At 41.4% G+C, this 18,119-nt stretch overlaps 1 protein-coding gene across 2 annotated transcripts in view; it reads left to right on the top strand.

Moving 5' to 3' along the window:
• Positions 1-17,922, top strand: part of LOC129867344 (AT-rich interactive domain-containing protein 3A-like) — a 68,638-nt gene extending 50,716 nt beyond the window's left edge. For both annotated transcript variants that reach the window (XM_055940691.1, XM_055940690.1), the window contains 6 exons: positions 4,740-4,812; positions 6,745-6,928; positions 7,111-7,373; positions 7,761-8,027; positions 10,138-10,227; positions 11,941-17,922. In XM_055940691.1, the coding sequence (XP_055796666.1) occupies positions 4,740-4,812; positions 6,745-6,928; positions 7,111-7,373; positions 7,761-8,027; positions 10,138-10,227; positions 11,941-12,035 (972 nt within the window). In that variant the 3' untranslated portion in view covers positions 12,036-17,922. The remainder of the gene's footprint in view (positions 1-4,739; positions 4,813-6,744; positions 6,929-7,110; positions 7,374-7,760; positions 8,028-10,137; positions 10,228-11,940) is intronic.
• The last annotated feature ends 197 nt before the right edge of the window (positions 17,923-18,119 follow it).

Here is an 18,119-nt window from a genome sequence, read left to right as displayed (position 1 = left end):
GATAAATCTAGCCAATTCCGATAATGTGGACCTAATTAGCATTATGAGCAATTTCTTCTAATAAAGAAATGTAGGCTGTTGGTTGTGAAACATATATGGTAACCGCGTGGTATAATGCTCGACACAAATCCTGGCTTATCTGTTTCTACACACTAATCACAAATGAAAAATTCTGAACAGTTGCTCCTTTAATTCAATACATATTTAGTAAGCTGGCAAAGTCAGCCAGCATAGCAGGAGCTAGATACCTCTCCTCACTGCGATGCTTTGCCATTACTGTGGTTTCTTAGGTGGAGCTGTGGTTTTATATCTCTTTGAGTTGGAAATCAAAGTATGAGTGTGATAATGAGTCAAAGGGAGCAGTCTGCGCCACATTTTGTTGTTGAATTGTCCTTGTTCACTTGATAAGCGTGTGAAAATGCAGGAAACTAGCATGGGAGAGACACAGCTAGGAACTATACACTATTTAAATAAGAGAGATCATGTGCCCAGGTTCACAATCCATATACAGCACCCCCTCACACCGGTGAAGTCAAGCTGCATGCTCGCTTCCTCCCATCCCCCTCCTGGCCTCTCTCTCCCCTCCCCCACTGCCCTCCTCTGTGTGTGTGTGTGTGTGTGTGTGTGTGTGTGTGTGTGTGTGTGTGTGTGTGTGTGTGTGTGTGTGTATGTGTGTGTGTGTGTGTGTCAGTCAGCCCTGGCAGGTGTGAAAGGATGGGTGTGTTTCATAGGCAACAGCTCGTGTGACACACTAGCTCCATGCGATCCCCTCTCAATGTCCATGTGGGGACAGGGCTCAATAGCTAGGCCCAATTATGTGCTACGTGACACTTGTTGCGAGGTGCCTGGATGACTCGCATGGGACTCTGATAGCTGTTGTTTTTCGCAACCTCTGAGTAACCGTGACTACTTGTGCTGGAATTATTCATGATGTTTGACATAAAACAGATTTTTGTGTGTGTTTCACCCAACAGGAAAACAACAAGCTTGACCTGCATAGTTAAAGCATTCAGAAATGAATACGTTGCTGATCTTGTATCAATGATCCACGAGACACGAACAAAAAAACATGAAGTCATAAACAGCAGCCTGAACAAACCTTGCTCAAACGTTTTATGCAGCTCACACAGGCAATGCATTGAAGTAGTCTCTTTGACTATCTGTTGGCCTTTTCACATTGTAACATTCTGGGTGGATCTAATGAAATCTGTGCTGGCAGGAAACCTGCTCACACTGAAACTCCCTGCTTCTTAAAGTTCACTCTAAAACGCCTGCCTGCTTTTCTATCACTCAGAACACGTAAAATTCCTCAGTAGTGGCATGTATGTAACGAGGTTTATGCTCACTGCCAACGTTTTGTTCATTGACACAGCTCTTTGTGAGACAGTCGCACACAAGGAGACGGTCGACGCCCTATCAGTGTGTGTACTATAGATTTAAGTTGATGTGAAAACCTGTAGCCCCAAACCCCACCCGTCCCAGATAAACAGATGTGTTCTGCCATAGTGATGTCGGGGGGGGGGGGGGGTAAAATGAGGGGGTTAGGGGGGTGTGTGGTGGGGTGTGCAGGTAGGAGTTAGAATGAGGGGGTTAGAGGGGTGTGTGGGGGGTTAGTGGGGTGTGTAGGTGGGAGTTAGAATGAGGGGGTTAGAGGGGTGTGTGGCGGGGGTCTCTAAGAGGTTCACGTGAAAAGGATGCAGCTGTATCCAGTACTACAAGAGAGAAGGGGCCAACTAAAGGAACTGGTAGTTGATAGGAGAGTGAGGTGGGGAAGGGAACCTGATTGGTGGGTTCCTCTCCTACCTTGTGTCAGGAACGTCAACCATTTATTGCTCTCTGGCTTTACCTAAGTAGATTGATACTGCTTGTCAGGGAGGGTATCACTAATCTTGTTGACCCCTGGTTAAAGGTCTTCCCAAACTATATGTCCGATTCAGTATTTTACGAATATTACATGTCACACTGTGCAATGTTACCAAATTAAAATGCTGATATTATTTTACCTTTATTTAACCAGGTAGGCCAGTTGAGAACAAGTTCTCTAGCATGCGACCTGGCCAAGATAAAGCAAAGCAGTACGACACAAACAAAGAGAGAGAGAGAGAGAGAGAGAGAGAGAGAGAGAGAGAGAGAGAGAGAGAGAGAGAGAGAGAGAGAGAGAGAGAGAGAGAGAGAGAGAGAGAGAGAGAGAGAGAGAGAGAGAGAGAGGAGAGAGAGAGAGAGAGAGAGAGAGAGAGAGAGAGAGAGAGAGAGAGAGAAGAGAGAGAGAGAGAGAGAGAGGAGAGAGAGAGAGAGAGAGAGAGAGAGAGGAGAGAGAGAGAGATGGAGAGGAGAGGAGAGGAGAGAGAGGAGATGAGAGATGAGAGAGAGAGAGAGAGAGAGACTTTTAATATGTACAGACTGTGAGTATAGCCTTGCTATTGAGAGAGGCCTCACATAATGAGGTGGAAACTGAGCTGTGCTTACTAACTTGCCAAATGTATGACCATATTAGAGACACATATTTACCCCAGATTACACAGAACCACAAATCATTTTTTTCTTATCTGACTTGCCTAGTTAAATAAAATATTGAAAAAAACTCCTCCGTGAAATACCACGGTGTGCCATCACAGCATGTTTTCCATTTAGTATTTTAAGTATTTGCACATCGTTACAACACTGTATATAGACATAATATGACATTTGAAATGTCTTTACTCTTTTAGAACTTCTATGAGTGAGAGAGAGAGAGAGAGAGAGCATTTTGACGATTTATGGCTCGGCACTCCTAGAAATGCATGCATCCTGTAATTAAGACTGGCCTTGCCTCCAGCCCTACATTTATTACCGCCCCTCCCCCTCCTCGTCATCCAGCCCCCCATCCTTCTGATAATAAGATCTAACTGCAGCTTGGCATCACTAATGGGCGCTAAACGCCACAAAGAGAATGGCCTGTTTGTGATTACACAGCAAGAGCCTGCAAAAAGTACTCCCAAGTCCAGAACAAGACTAGAGTTCTGCATTGTGTGCTTTGGCCGAACTGTTGCATTGATGAAGCATCTTGTGCACTTAACAAAAATATATACGCATAATGCAACAATTTCAAAGTCTTTACTGAGTTACAATTCATGTAAGGAAATCAGTCAATTGAAATAAATAAATTATGCCCTAATCTATGGATTTCATATGACTGGGAATACAGATATGCATCTGTTGGTCACAGATACTGTACCTTACAAAAAGAAGTAGGGGCGTTGATCAGAAAACCAGTGAGTATCTGGTGTGACCACCATTTGCCTCATGCAGCGCAACAAATCTCCTTCACATAGAGACATAGAGTTGATCAGGCAGTTGATTGTTGCCTGTGGAATGTTGTCCCACTCCTATTCAATGGCTGTGCAAAGTTGCTGGATATTGTCGGGAACTGGAACATGCTGTTGTACACGTTGATCCAGAGCATCCCAAACGTGCTCAATGTGTGACATGTCTGGCGAGTATGCAGGCCATGGAAAAACTGGGACATTTTCAGCTTCCAGGAATTGTGTACAGATCCTTGCAATATCATGCATTATCATGCTGAAACATGAGGTGATGAATGGCACGACAATGGGCCTCAGGATCTCGTCACGGTATCTCTGTGCATTCAAATTGCCATCGATAAAATGCAATTGTGTTCGTTGTCCGTAGCTTATGCCTGCCTATACCATAACCCCACTGCCACCATGGGACACTCTGTTCACAATGTTGACATCAGCAAACATCAGCAGACTCCCTCAAAACTTGAGGCATCTGTGGCATTGTGTTGTGTGACAACAACTGCACATTTTATTGTCCCCAGCACAAGGTGCACCTGTGTAATGATCATGCTGTTTAATCAGATTTATTAAAATAAAAAAATTATATATATATAATAATTTTTGCTTTATATAACTAGGCAAATCAGTTAAGAACAAATTCTTATTTACAATGACAGCCTACCGGAACTTCCAATCACAGCCAGTTATGATACAGCCTGGATTTGAACCAGGGTGTCCATAGTGATGCCTCTAGCACTGAGATGCAGTGCCTTAAACCGCTGCGCCACTCGGGAGCCCACGCAGGAGCTTCTTGATATGCCACAACTGTCAGGTGGATGGATTATCCTGGCAAAGGAAAAATGCTTACTAACAGGGATGAAAACAAATTTGTGCACAAAATTTGAGAGAATTAAAGCATTTTGTGTGTATTTCTGGGATCTTTTATTTCAGCTCATGAAACATGGGACCAACACTTTACATGTTGCATTTATATTTTAGTTTGGTATGTGTCATTTCAGAGAGAATTAAAACCCAATGATGAAACAAAATGTATTATTCCGCCTCAGCTATACATTATTGTTTTGATTTGTAAACTACACTTTTGTTTGACACGTTAGTCAGTCAAAAGATACTCTCCACACCAGCAAGTGTGAATCAATCTTTCTTGTGAACAATCTTCATACCGCAATTTAAGTTACCACAATAGCCCACTGTATTCCCATGAGCCATGTGCTTCATTGTTACTGTTCATTTTCACTGAACTTTCCGGAGCTCTCTGCCATAGCAGCTGGGCCACATCAGGTTTTCATCATACTAGACGTCCTCTCTCGACTTAATGGCATTCTAAAGCTGAGGCTCCATCCTCCATTTTGGGGCAATAATAGTTCTCAACCCCCTTGGTAATCTACTCCCAGCTGTAACCTGTTTTTATCTCTCCCCCTCTTCTCCTCTCCTCTCCAGCTCTACGAACTAGATGGAGACCCAAAGAGAAAAGAGTTTCTGGATGACCTATTCAGCTTCATGCAAAAGAGAGGTGAGCGAGTATTGTAAAAGGAGTGGCGTATATGCAAGACAGTACTGTACCTTTCTGTCCCAGTATCTCATGCAGCAGAGACACATTAATACAAATAAAATACATGACTCGATAGCGATTTCACTGTTTGCCTTGGTGGGTTAGTAGAGAGGCCCTGTTGTGTTCTCTAGCCACCTGCCCCCGCCCCTCCCCCTTCACTGACATAGGAAACACCACTCTCAGCTTTCACCTCCGTGGGTGGATCTTTATTCATTTGCAGATGATTGCTTTATGGTCGGCCAAGCCTTCACTGTTCCCAGCTCGTCTAAAACTAAAGCGTACATGAGACTGCATGTATCAACTTAGGAATGTATTTAGGTATATGTTTAGGCGCCGGAGGTTTTATGTAGCTCTGTTAAGTTATGGTGTTTGTTTGGTTCAGCATTTGCATCTTTTATTAATGATCGTCACTTCGTCAGACTCTATTTGTATTTATTCTGGTTGCCCATTAGAGCTACTCTTCCTGGGGTCATGCAAAATTAAGGCAGATATATACAATTAAAAACATTACATTACATTTCACAACATATTTCACAACACGTTAAGTGTGTGCCCTCAGGCAAACAGCACAGCACATTGTATAATTTTGATTCACAAACTAGTTCTACTTTGGAAATATAAGACCAACATGTTGAAGGTAATAGCAATAAATATTATTATGTTAAGATAGTCAGTGGGAAAATCCAGTATTGGGTGTTTAGGGTATGTTTACACTATACACTGTGCCCTCAAACAAATGTATGGGCTGGTCTGCGTGCCTAGTTACTCAAAGAATTAGACACTGCCCTCTAGGTACAATATAGGGAACTGAAAAGAGACTGAGAGGAGAACATTTTCCACTTTTTTCCCCCATAGCTTTCTTTCAGAATTATAAAAAAATCTTGTTTTTTAAAGCACAATAAGACCCAATACCATAACAAGAACAAAACAGACATGGCATTGACAATTGATTATGTATTGAAGTATTGTGTGCTAAGAAAAGGTGTGATACTCTCCGTAGGAAAACAATACCCAGAACCAGGGTTGGGTAGGTTACTTTCTTAATGTAATATGTTACAGTTACTACTTATCTGTCAAATTGTAATCAGTAATGTAACTTTTGGATTACATAAACTCAGTAACATAATTTGATTACTTTCAGTTACTTTATGATTACTTTCCCCTTACTTTATTATTACTCCCGAGTGGCGTAGTGGTCTAAGGCACTGTATCTCAGTGCTAGAGGCGTCACTACAGACCCTGGTTTGATTCCAGGCTGTATCACAACCAGTCGTGATTGGACCAGCATGGTCCGGGTTAGGGTTTGGCCAGAGTAGGCTGTCATTGTAAATACGAATTTGTTCTTAACTGGCTTGCCTAGTTAAAAAAAGGTTAAATAAAAAAAATAAGAGGCATTAGAAGAAGACAAAAAGAATCCATCAAATGCATTTGGTGTGTCATCATAGTGATCGCTCAGGTGTAACAAGCATAAACTTGCGCCTTTTTGTCAGTGCTGAATTGAATGTCAATGAGAAAACAAGGTGTCATGTATTTTTTTTTAATCAAACATCCTTTCTGAATTTAAAAGTAATCCAAGAAGTAAGCATCTGGTTTTTCAAAAGTATTTTTAATATGATTTTTTTTTATTGTTTGTAATGTAGCTGATTACAGTTCGTTTTTTGGTAATCCGATTACATGTAACTGATTACATTTAATCAGTTACTGTCCAGCCCAGAATATAGAACATGACATTTCTGAATATATTTTTGTACTCCTGAAGCATTCAAATGTTTCAGACCACTAGAAAGTTTTCTCAGTTCACAGTCAGTTCCATGGCAACTTATCAAAAGGGAAACCTAGCAAAAGAGTATGGTGTTAGCGACAGGCAGTGAGTTGTCTTTTCCTCGTCTCCAGGAACCCCTGTGAACAGGATCCCCATCATGGCCAAGCAGGTCCTAGACCTGTACATGCTGTACCAGCTGGTGACAGAGAAGGGAGGCCTGGTGGAGGTCATCAACAAGAAGCTGTGGAGAGAGATCACTAAAGGACTCAACCTGCCTACCTCAATTACCAGTGCAGCCTTTACTCTCAGGACACAGTGAGTACACACAAGCGCGAGCACAAACTTATGCACACCGAACACACACACACACACACATTCCCCCATATCATTTGTAAACTTGTTTCAAGGTATACTTATCCATTGTAATACTGTGTTTTTCAAATAGTTTCATATTTCATAAAATTATCCCAATTCCAACTGAAATGTCTTTTTCACAGGTACATGAAGTACCTGTATCCATACGAATGTGACAAGAGGAGCCTCAGCAACCCCAACGAGCTCCAGGCAGCTATCGACTGTAACCGACGGGAGGGCCGCCGGCAGAGCCGCCGGCAGAGCTTCGGCAGCTCACTCTTCACCTACTCCCCCAATGGGACCCCCACCATGCTGTCCTCCCCCAAGATTTCCATGCAGAACATGGGGATGAACGTGGCCACCAACGGAGGCCACTCTCTCACTCCCATCCAAAAAATCAAGAAAGGTACATAAAAGGAAGGGTTGGGGTTTTGAACTTTGTATGCATTCGTCTAGCCAATGATGAACATCATAGTGTTGATGGATAGAAAGGTGTTTTGCTATACTCAGATATCTTTAAATGACAATTATTCTGCATTGAGATGAGGAAATGTATTTGTATTTTTTAATAAATAAAAAAAAGGTGTGTTCATTCATATCACAGACATGAATAAAGCCAACGATTGAAGTGAATGTGAACACGAGGGTTGGGAGGGTTCATACTTATCACAGAACGGTTGAAGTGAACAGTAACCCATAACATCAGACAACAGATACTTAATTTGAAAAGCTACCACATCCTGGACCAAAACTACCCTGCTCTAAACTTCTCCGTCTCCCCTCTCCCCTGTAGAAGAGGAGGGTGGCCAGCCTGTGTCCGGCTTGGGCTTCATGTCCAGGCACCCTCTGGTTGGTAATTCGGCGGCGGCGGTGCAGGCAGCAGCGGCCCAGTTAGCGGCTCTAGAGCAGCTGAGGGACAGACTGGAGGCAGGCGAGCCCCCGGAGAAGAAGATTGCCCTACCTGCTGAGAAGCACCAGCGGCTGCTGCAGAGAGCGCTGCAGCACAATCTGCTGGCCAGGACTGCCCAGATGCCCATGAACATCCGCATCAACAACCAAGGTAGAGCCTGTTGCCATTTTTAAATGCACTTTAAATAATGTTAAATTTGATTTGAAAGTACCAAGATTGGTCCACCATTGCTTCCCTGCAGTAAAATAAATGATTTCTTAGTATAGTTAATAAATAAAAAGGTGTGATGGGTTCGCACTCAAAAAGATGTTGCATACAGCTTAATTCATTTTTCTATTTTATTTTATTATTTTCACTTCACCAGGGATTAGCATACACAGACGTTTCAGCTTTTCAGCCTTCTTCAGTGTGTAGGTACAAAGCTTTTTCATTCAAAACAGCATTTGTAGGGAACACAGGTGAGCAACCGATGAGCAGAAGGTGCTTTTAATCAGGTTTGCCACCAATGTTCCCTCTAAACTGCACGCATGCGTGGGTGCGCAGTAGCCCCGAGCACAGAAGAAATATCAGCCCACTGAGAGAAGCACAATATTGAACTTCATTGTGATCGAATCAACGCAATATTAGCCACATTCAATGCAACATACCGGAAAAACAAAACGAATTATGCAAGAGATTTTGTTGTAGGCACAAGGCATCAGAGTATGATTATTTTGTGCACTGACTCTACATACTCTACACAGACCGGTGCATAACCAATCAGAGCTGCAGAAGGCCTATATGCAAATAGACCATTGCCATATATAGATCTGTGTCATTTCATTTTAATTCTACTGTGTTTACAGCTGTGGTAGTGAGTAGATGCGCTTGTTTTGAGATCAAAGCAAGAGGTGCATGTAGTCACATGTGCACATTTTGTTCCTATCCTTTGCTAGTTAGTGATTTATTAGCCTAGTTATAGATCATTTGTAGTCACCAATAGGGGTGTGATTGCTTACTACAAGAGCACAAAACGTGTTCATTTCTAAAAAAAATTGAAAGCGAGTCAGGTACAGAGCTTTTTTATTGTCTTAAAGGGGCAGTGTTGTATTTTGAGACAGGCTTGAATAAACTAAATAGCCAATAGGCAGAGGGTAGCTAGCATAATTTGTCTGATTCGCTGTAATAATGGTATGTTAATAATAATGCATTTTATTTTGTGAAGTGGTTTCTTGCATCAAACAACACAACATGTTCAGTCACGTCCTTGTCTGAAGGACAAGTGGATAAACAGGTTAATGTCAAGCCATGCATGTTTTTTCCCAAAAGTCTCATGGAATGTAGGCCTACATTGTACACCACACATTGGCTGCTACTGTAGGCTGAATGATAGAACAGCTATTTCCATGTTAAAATGTTATGGGATGCATTTTCTCTCATGGTAGGTCACTGGTAGGCCAACATTATGATCAAATAGCCACAGTAGCCTACTTGGCCCCTGTTAAAACTAACTGAAAGCGGTTACAGCCTCAGTGTTCACAGTAAACGCGTGCTGGAAGTTGCACAGAATTTTCACAACGTTTAAGTTAGTTGTCACTCATCTGCCAGTCAGGGATATGGCTTCTCTGGTCTAACTGTATACAAGTTACAGTCATAAAGAAATACAGAATGATAGGGTATGGGAGCGGGCACAAAGGGCAACTGAGGACATCAGGTGGGAACCATTCATGAACCAATTGCCTTAGGTGTCCACTCACTTGGATACGTTGGTAAACTATCTCATGAATTGATATAATGTATCCAAGTGAGCGGGGTGGGTTCCATTTGTTTGTTAGGCTATTCCAGAAGTTAGTTTGTTTATTCAGATATTCCTTATTACAGGTTATTAGATTGTTCAATTCATTTATTTATACGTTTGTTTGTGCAGTTAGTTTAAGATCCTTTTATTCATCAATTGTACACAAGGTCCGACCGAAATGTGACCAACTCCTCTGAAAGACAAACATACATATAAGGGTTGGAGAGGTTAGAGCAGGGGGCTGCCACACTGGTGCAGTTGTTGTGGGGGGTGTTAAGTGACTTGCTTAGACCCAGGATTTGAACTGGCAACCCTCCAGTTGCTGGCTCGCTTCTCGAAACTCTAGGCTACCTGCCGCCCCATATGTTTGTGTAGTGAGGTTGTTCATATTTACACATTTTCCTGAGATGTTGATGCTTATATCTGCTGTTAAACATCACCTATGAGTGTTGTGTACATTACATGCTGTGTGTGTTTTCTCAGATGGCCGACAGGACTCAGCTCTCAATCTCACAACTAATGGCATGAGCAGCATCAGTATGTCAGTGGAACTCAATGGAGTCATGTACACCGGTGAGTCACCAGTCACAGAATCAACAACACGGTCTTTTGTTACCATACAGTACCTGTCAAAGGTTTGGACACACCTACTCCTTCAAGGGTTTTTCTTTTCTACATTTTCTACATTGTAGAATAATAGTGAAGACATCAAAACGATGAAATAACGCATATGGAATCATGTAGTGACCATAAAAGTGTGAAACAAATGAAAATATATTTTATATTTGAGATTCTTCAAAGTAGCCACCCTTTGCCTTGATGACAGCTTTGCACACTCTTGGCATTCTCTCAACCCGGTAGTCACCTGGAATGCATTTAAATTAAAAGATTGCCTTGTTAAAAGTACATTTGTGGAATTTCTTTCCCTATTATAATGTGTTTGAGCCAATCAGTTGTGTTGTGACAAGGTAGGGGTGGTATACAGAAGATATCCTTATTTGGTAAAAGACCAAGTCCATATTATGGCTAGAACGGCTCAAATAAGCAAAGAGAATTGACAGCCCATCATTACTTTAAGACATGAAGGTCAGTCAATATGGAAAACTTCAAGAACTTTGAACATTTCTTCAAATGCAGTCGCAAAAACCATCAAGAGCTATGATAACTGGCTCTCATGAGGACCGCCACAGGAAAGGAAGACCCAGAGTTACCTCTGCAGCAGAGGATAAGTTCATTAGAGTTAACTGCACCTCAGTTTGCAGCCCAAATAAATTCTTCACAGAGTTCAAGTAACAGACACGTCTCAACATCAACTGTTCAGAGGAGACTGCGTGAATCAGGCCTTCATGGTCGAATTGCAAAGAAACTACTACTTAAGGACACCAATAAGAAGAAGAGACTTTCTTGGGCCAAAAAACACAAGCAATGGACATTAGACCGGTGGAAATCTGTCCTTTGGTCTGATGAGTCCATATTTGAGATTTTTGGTTACAACCACTGTGTCTTTGTGAGATGCAGAGTAGGTGAATGGAAGATCTCTGCATGTGTGGTACCCACCGTGAAGCATGAAGGAGGAGGTGTGATGGTGTGGGGGTGCTTTGCTGGTGACAATGTCTGTGATTTATTTAGAATTCAAGGCACACTTAACCAGCATGGCTACCAACGCATTCTGCAACAATACACCGTCCCATCTGGTCTGCACTTAGTGGGACTATCATTTGTTTTTCAACAGGACAATGACCGAAAACACACCTCCAGGCTGTGTAAGGGCTATTTGACCAAGGAGAGTGATGGTGCTGCATCAGATGACCTGGCCTCCACAATCACCCGACCTCAACCCAAATGAGATGGTTTGGGATGAGTTGGACCGCAGAGTGAAGGAAAACAGACAACAAATACTCAGCAGATGTGGGAACTCCTTGGTTTTGAGAATGCCAAGAGTGTGCAAAGCTGTCATCAAGGGTGCCTACTTATATTTTGATTTGTTTAACACTTTTTTGGTTACTACATGATTCCATATGAGTTATTTCATAGTTTTGAAGTCTTCACTATTATTCTACAATGTAGAAAATAGTAAAAATAACAAAAACCCCTTGAATGAGTAGGTGTGTCCAAACTTTTGACTGGTACTGTATGTGTTACTACAACTATCATTCATGAATTCACAACATTGTTTGTCAACATTTGACTTATGTAGGTCAGGTTACTCGGACCAACTTGCTATCTTTTATTTTTTGCAATGACAGAAGTCTCACACTGGTGTTTCTGTTTTCTGTTCCCTTGCAGGTGTGCTTTTTGCTCAGGCAGCAGGGTCAGCCTCGTCAGGCCCCTCTGGATCATCAAGTAACAGCAAAGCCCCTGGTGGGCATGGTGGATCCTAGTGGCTCCCCTACACACCTACCTCATCCACCTATCTTTGATGCTATCTAAAGCCAAAAATAAACCTCGTTTTCTACTTAGCCTATGCCAAAAAAATACATATATATGGCAAGACAAACTGAAACTCAGACCACTTGAAGTACACTCTCAGGTCCTCTCATATATTCTTCCCTCTTTTGTTCTTTAGCCTAAATAAGTTTGAATAACCCAACAAGGAGCCAGTATATGATAGATATTTGCACAGCCTATGAATAATTTATTTCTACATAAATGTACAGATTATCTGAGAACAAAAGAAAAAGAATACATTGGAAGGGTAATGCACTGTTTAAACATTTAACACAGCTACTGACTGACAATGCAGCTTCTTCTCAAGAGGAAAAATAAGTTGTTTGTAACATTATCATTCTCCTCATTGTTATTATTATTATCATCATCACTAACAATATACTCATTGCAAAAAAATATATATTTAGGATTCTATAAAGCAGAACATTTTACATTTCTTGTATTTTAAGTAGAAAAGCTTTAAAGTATGTTATTTCTTCAGGGTATAACAAAGTACCATTGTGACCTCATGTTATAGAATTCCTCTTTTACTTTTGCATGATGCAGTTGGAAACAAATCAATCTTTGCTGAGATTTTCTATTAATTGCTCAGACACAGGTTTTGTCTTGCATTTTTTTCTAGTAGAAGTCAACAGGAATTCTTAATGCTCATTGGGCTTTAGAATATGTGCAGGTTTTTCTCAGGTGTCCGCCAGATTGCTGTGAAACAATAACGTTGTATTTAACTGCTATATGTTTCTGTCATAGCCACACATTATACAAATGTATTTCCTGGTTTGAGTGTTTGTTTCTCTCATGACACATTTCAACCATATTTTTTTTGATTTTCATGTAGAATTTTGTTTTCTATCAGGTTGTCTCATCAATTATGTAATTACCAACGTTTCGAAAGCTTGACTGTATTATACCCTGATGAAGACAGCCTGGCTGTCGAAAAGTTGGTAATTACATTTTTGCATCTGAGCTCCTAGAGTGTGCGGCTCCTTTATTTTCAAGTTTTCTACTCCGCTAGCCAGCACCTCGCCTTGATAGGTGTGCGTTTCTTTTTCTTCTAGATTGTCTCATCAATTACCCAGGGTACTCTGTACTTTTATAAGAAGTGGGATCATCTTCACTCTACTTAAAGCTTTTAGTTTAAAGGTTGATCACTCTGAGACGACACAGAGTAGGGGATTGATATGTGCAGGAATTCTTAGCTCTGCCATTGTGCGCATTAACACTGAGGTTTGGTGCTGGAAGTGACTCTATTTAGAAGCTTGTCATCATAATGTCTCAAGAGTGCCTACACCTTGATATGTGAAATCTTCATAACGACTAAGCATTAATGAATTTAGCTACATGCTTGCATTATATAGTGCTGCTTATATCCAAGTGCTTCTTATATTCACAGCTATACCATTATCTTCAATCTGTTGAGGAGTCAGAGGAGGCCAGTTTAATGACAATAGAAGATGTTACAGAGAATACTGTGGGATTGACAGATATCTGTTCCATCTGCTTTACTTAATTTCAGTTATCAGAAGTACAGTTTTTGTATATAACACAGTTGCATAGTAATCATGCTCCTGTAGCAACACAACAATGGTTGTTCTATTAAACAATTTTCATTGAAACGTATGAAGGAGTCTGTCCTCGCCAGCTAGACCCTGGGGGGAAAAGCTCTCTCAGTGAATGATAAAAGTCATAGCCAATTATTATTCCAATAAATGGCTAAGAATAACATAGAGCTGTGTTATGGTTTAAAGGATGGGTGGAAACACCCAATCAATTCCTGACTTTGGGTCAGCACTGCTCTTCAATTTGATCTTTTTACCACTTTGTCCCCAAGGCAAGCATCCCCATCCGAGCATCTTCTCATTTTTTTTTTTTTTTTTTTTTTAATCAGATATCCATTGATTTGCAGCTCTGAGATATTTGCATTTTAACTGCTAAGGTGCATTCATCTTAAGATAGCTAGGTGGGATAACCACATATCACAGTAAGTACATTTTTCCTAAATAAAGTAGCTATCAGCAAAGTCAGAGCTAGCAAGGGGGGAAAAAGTAAAGTGTTTCAGATGTTTTCAGAAGATGGGCAGGGACTGCTGTCTTAGCTTCAGAGAGAAGCTTGTTCCAACATTGGGGTGCCAGGACAGAGAAGAGCTTGGACTGGGCTGAGCGGGAGCTGCCCTTCCGTAGGGGTGGGAGGGCCAAGAGACCAAAGGTGGCAGAATGGCGTGCTCAGGTTGGGGTGTATGGTTTGAACGTAGCCTGAAGGTAGAGAGGGGTAGTTCCTGTTGCTGCTCTGTAGGAAAATACCATTATCTTGTAGTGAGCTGCGACTGGAAGCCAATGGAGTGTGCTGAGGAGCGGAGTGACATGGGAGAACTGGCAAAGGTTGAACACCAGGCAGGCTGCAGCGTTCTGGATAAGTTGCAGGGGTTTGATGGCACAAGCAGGGAGCCCAGCCAACAGCGAGTGACAGTATTCCAGATGGGAGATGACAAGTGCCTGGATTAAGACCTGCGCCGCTTCCTGTGTGAGGTAGGGTCATACTCTGTTGTAGAGCATGAACCTGCAGGAACGAGTCACTGCTTTGATGTTTGCAGAGAACGACAGCATGTTGACCAGTGTTGTGCCAAGGTTCTTTGCACTCTGGGAGGGGGACACCATGGAGTTGTCAACTGGGATGGACAGGTCTTGGAGCGGGCAGACCTTCACCAGGAGGAAGAGCAGCTCCATCTTGTTGAGCTTGTGGTGGTGGGCCGAAATCCAAGCTTAGATATCTGCCAAGCAGGCAGAGATGTGTGTTGCCACCTTGGTGTCAGAAGGGGAGAAGGAAATAGTAGTTGAGTGTCATCTGCATAGCAGTGAGGGGAGAGACCATGTGAGGATATGACGGAGCTGAGTGAGAGAGAAGAGGAGAGGGCCTAGAACAGAGCCCTGGGTCATGCCAGTAGTGAGAGTACATGGTGCTGACACAGATCCTCTCCACGTCACCTGGTAAGAGCAGCCTGCCAGGTAGGAAGGAGTCCCAAGAGTTTGAGACGCACAGCCCTGAGAGGGTGGAGAGGAGAATCTGACGGAAGGCTGTTTCTGTATCTTCAAGAAACCACATAGATTCACACTCAGTACTTTTCAGAATTCTCGGGGAAGGTCGATTTTGACTTTATTGTAGTAACAATAAGGAGATGTTACACACATTGTATACCTCATGGTCTTTTTTCCTGCAGATCCATTTGACCTCAATGTAGGACCTGCCTCAACCTCAAGGCTATGCTTTGCCTAAATCTCTTGTAAGACCATTACACAGTACGATATTGAAGTAGTATATTGCTATTAAACTTAATGTATTATATATTATTCTGAGCTTCATGACATGGGTTTATACTATGCATTGACAGATAAAACAGATGGTAGTCAGATAATTCAGATGTTGGTAAATAATCCAAAATGGTTGGAAGGATAGATTATTGCAGACAATCGTCTAACGCAAGGGGGGCGCAAAGTATACTTCAATCCGGCCCGCCATTTTTTCTCCCCAATTGGTAGTTACACTCTTGTCCCATCGCTGTAACTCTCATACAGACTCAGGAGAGGCAAAGGTCGAGAGCCGTGCGTCCTCCAAAACACGACCCAGCCAAGCCGCACTGCTTCTTGACAGAATGCCCGCTTAACCCGGAAGCCAGCCGCACCAATGTGTCGGAGGAAACACTGTACACCTGGCAACCGTGTCAGCGTACATGCGCCCGGCCCACCACAGGAGTCGCTAGAGCGAGATGGTACAAGAAAATCCCGGCCTGACAAACCTTCTCCTAACCCGGACGACACGTGGCCAATTATGCGCCGCCTCATGGTTCTCCCAGTCACGGCCAGCTGTGACACAGCCTGGGATCGAACCTGGGTCTGTAGTGACGCCTCAAACGCTGCGATGCAGTGCCTTAGACCGTTGCGCCACTCGGGAGGCTCCACAAATTGATTTTAACAAACAATTGGTCCCCCCAAAAATGCAGCCCTCCGTTGAAATTCAAAATCCCGATGTGGCCCTCGAGCCAAAAAGTTTGCCCACTCCTGGTCTAACGCCTTTAATCATTTCTTTATCATAATTGATGACAATCCCTTTGGATTGTTTTGGCAACATGCAATGGAGACCAGGGAAGCCTCTGTCAGCAATACTGACTTTGCCTTGGTGATGCTGCCCCCTAGTTGATTTATTTCTTACAGCACACAATCAGATACAGTTTGGGATGCATAGTGTGTTTATAGCTTCTGTGGTAGGCCTAATCTCTGCCTTTCCTCTGTTTTATATTTGATTGCAAGGCCCACAGTTTAGATTTCAACTTGATTTTGAGGAGAATTCTATCATTTCTTAATCTCAACAGAAGTTATGAGACCTACTTATCATGGAAGAGGCTTGCTAATAGATTTCTATTCTATATCCTTTAGATTTGAGAGAGATTCTCATCAGAATCTTTCCATGAATGTTCAGCCTTAAGACATTATAAGACATACCACTTGCTTTAGCTATCTGTTTGGTAGATTGTACATGGCTGGGACAACCAAAACATATGTGAAGATTAAATAAAATACAATGTTATCGTGAATGAAAATATATAGTTCTATTTACAGGTTAATTCATAGAAGAATTGTCACAGCATAAGAAATCTTGTAATTATAGCACCTCTGAAAAGTAATTATACACTTCTGAAAATTCTTTGGATGGCTCTCGCTTATATTACTTTGTCTTTACATTGAAGTTTTCTTAAAAAATATATGATATAGCAACCTAGCACAGACATTACATTTACAGCTGATGACATTTATTATCATGATATTAATAACAATAGTTATTATATTAATGAAAATAATATTGTGATTTGGGAAACCGCTAGGTTGACACACTGGCCTTGGTTTTGTTAACTATTTGTTGTCATGTGCAGTACTTGGAAATTTAGAATATAAATTTGGCTTTTTTCTTCTACTTCTCAGGAATATACTTCTACCTCCAATTTTTATGGATGTATCCCTGCTAGGGCTAAAGTTACAGGTTAGTGTGTGCACATGCTGTTGCGCTTTGTATTTCTCTCTTTCTCTTCATTGGTGTTACAGATTATTTTTCATGTAGCACTTTTGCATTTTGCAAAAGGCAACAAACTGCTATATTGAAACACTATTGCTGCAGCCTACAACTACTTCTTATAGATACAGGCACAAAAGTATTTTTCAGTTAGTTTTGTGCATGTGTGATATTTTTTCTCATTATTTTCTATGATTAACCTTTTTTCCACTGAATGGGATGTTTCCCAAAATACAAGGAAACAAGTGAAGTTGAGGGTGACATTCTGTGCCTCTTCAGTGACCAGTTTTTAGCAAGGTGTAGTGCCCAAACAACAGATCCAACAACACGGTTTTAGAACATGTGATCTCTTTTTAATGCTTTTTTTCTGAGGGGTGAAGAACGATTCTTGCCTATTTAATCAATGTGTTTGTGTGAATACATTCATTTCGGATTTAAATAAATATAACATTTTCCTAGAATGTCAGCTGAGGTTTTACACCACAATTGCATTGATAAATACTTCAGCACAAAGAGACAATGAATGTTTCAGAGTTTCTTTAAAACAGATTACATTGAATGTTGGTATCAACTGAATGGCATGGTTAAACTTGGAAAGATTACATTCTATATCTTTAAACACAATTGTAAATTGTTATCCATCAGCCTTTACATTGGAAAAGTTTAAGACATAATGTATCTGATGTAGGTCTATCTGCCTGGATTTTAAATGGGAGGAAAAACATAAGTATACAATCTTAAATAAAATGGGTGTGTTTTATTGTATTTTGTATTGAACCCTGTCTTATTACTGATGTACATTATGTACATTCTTACTCAATTTTTACAAAACATTTTATGTATACTAATGGTTCGCAAAAGTACACCTCGAAAGTTTACACTTTGTCATACACCATCTATTTATCCACAAAACAATAAAACATCGGAAGTTAACTGTAAACAAAAAGCCCTATTACCCTATC

This window comes from Salvelinus fontinalis, chromosome 12 (assembly GCF_029448725.1).
Source record: "Salvelinus fontinalis isolate EN_2023a chromosome 12, ASM2944872v1, whole genome shotgun sequence".
In the NCBI taxonomy this organism is placed as follows: Eukaryota; Metazoa; Chordata; class Actinopteri; order Salmoniformes; family Salmonidae; genus Salvelinus; species Salvelinus fontinalis.
Note: the sequence above shows the minus strand (reverse complement) of the source record. Positions and strands in the feature narration are given on the sequence as shown.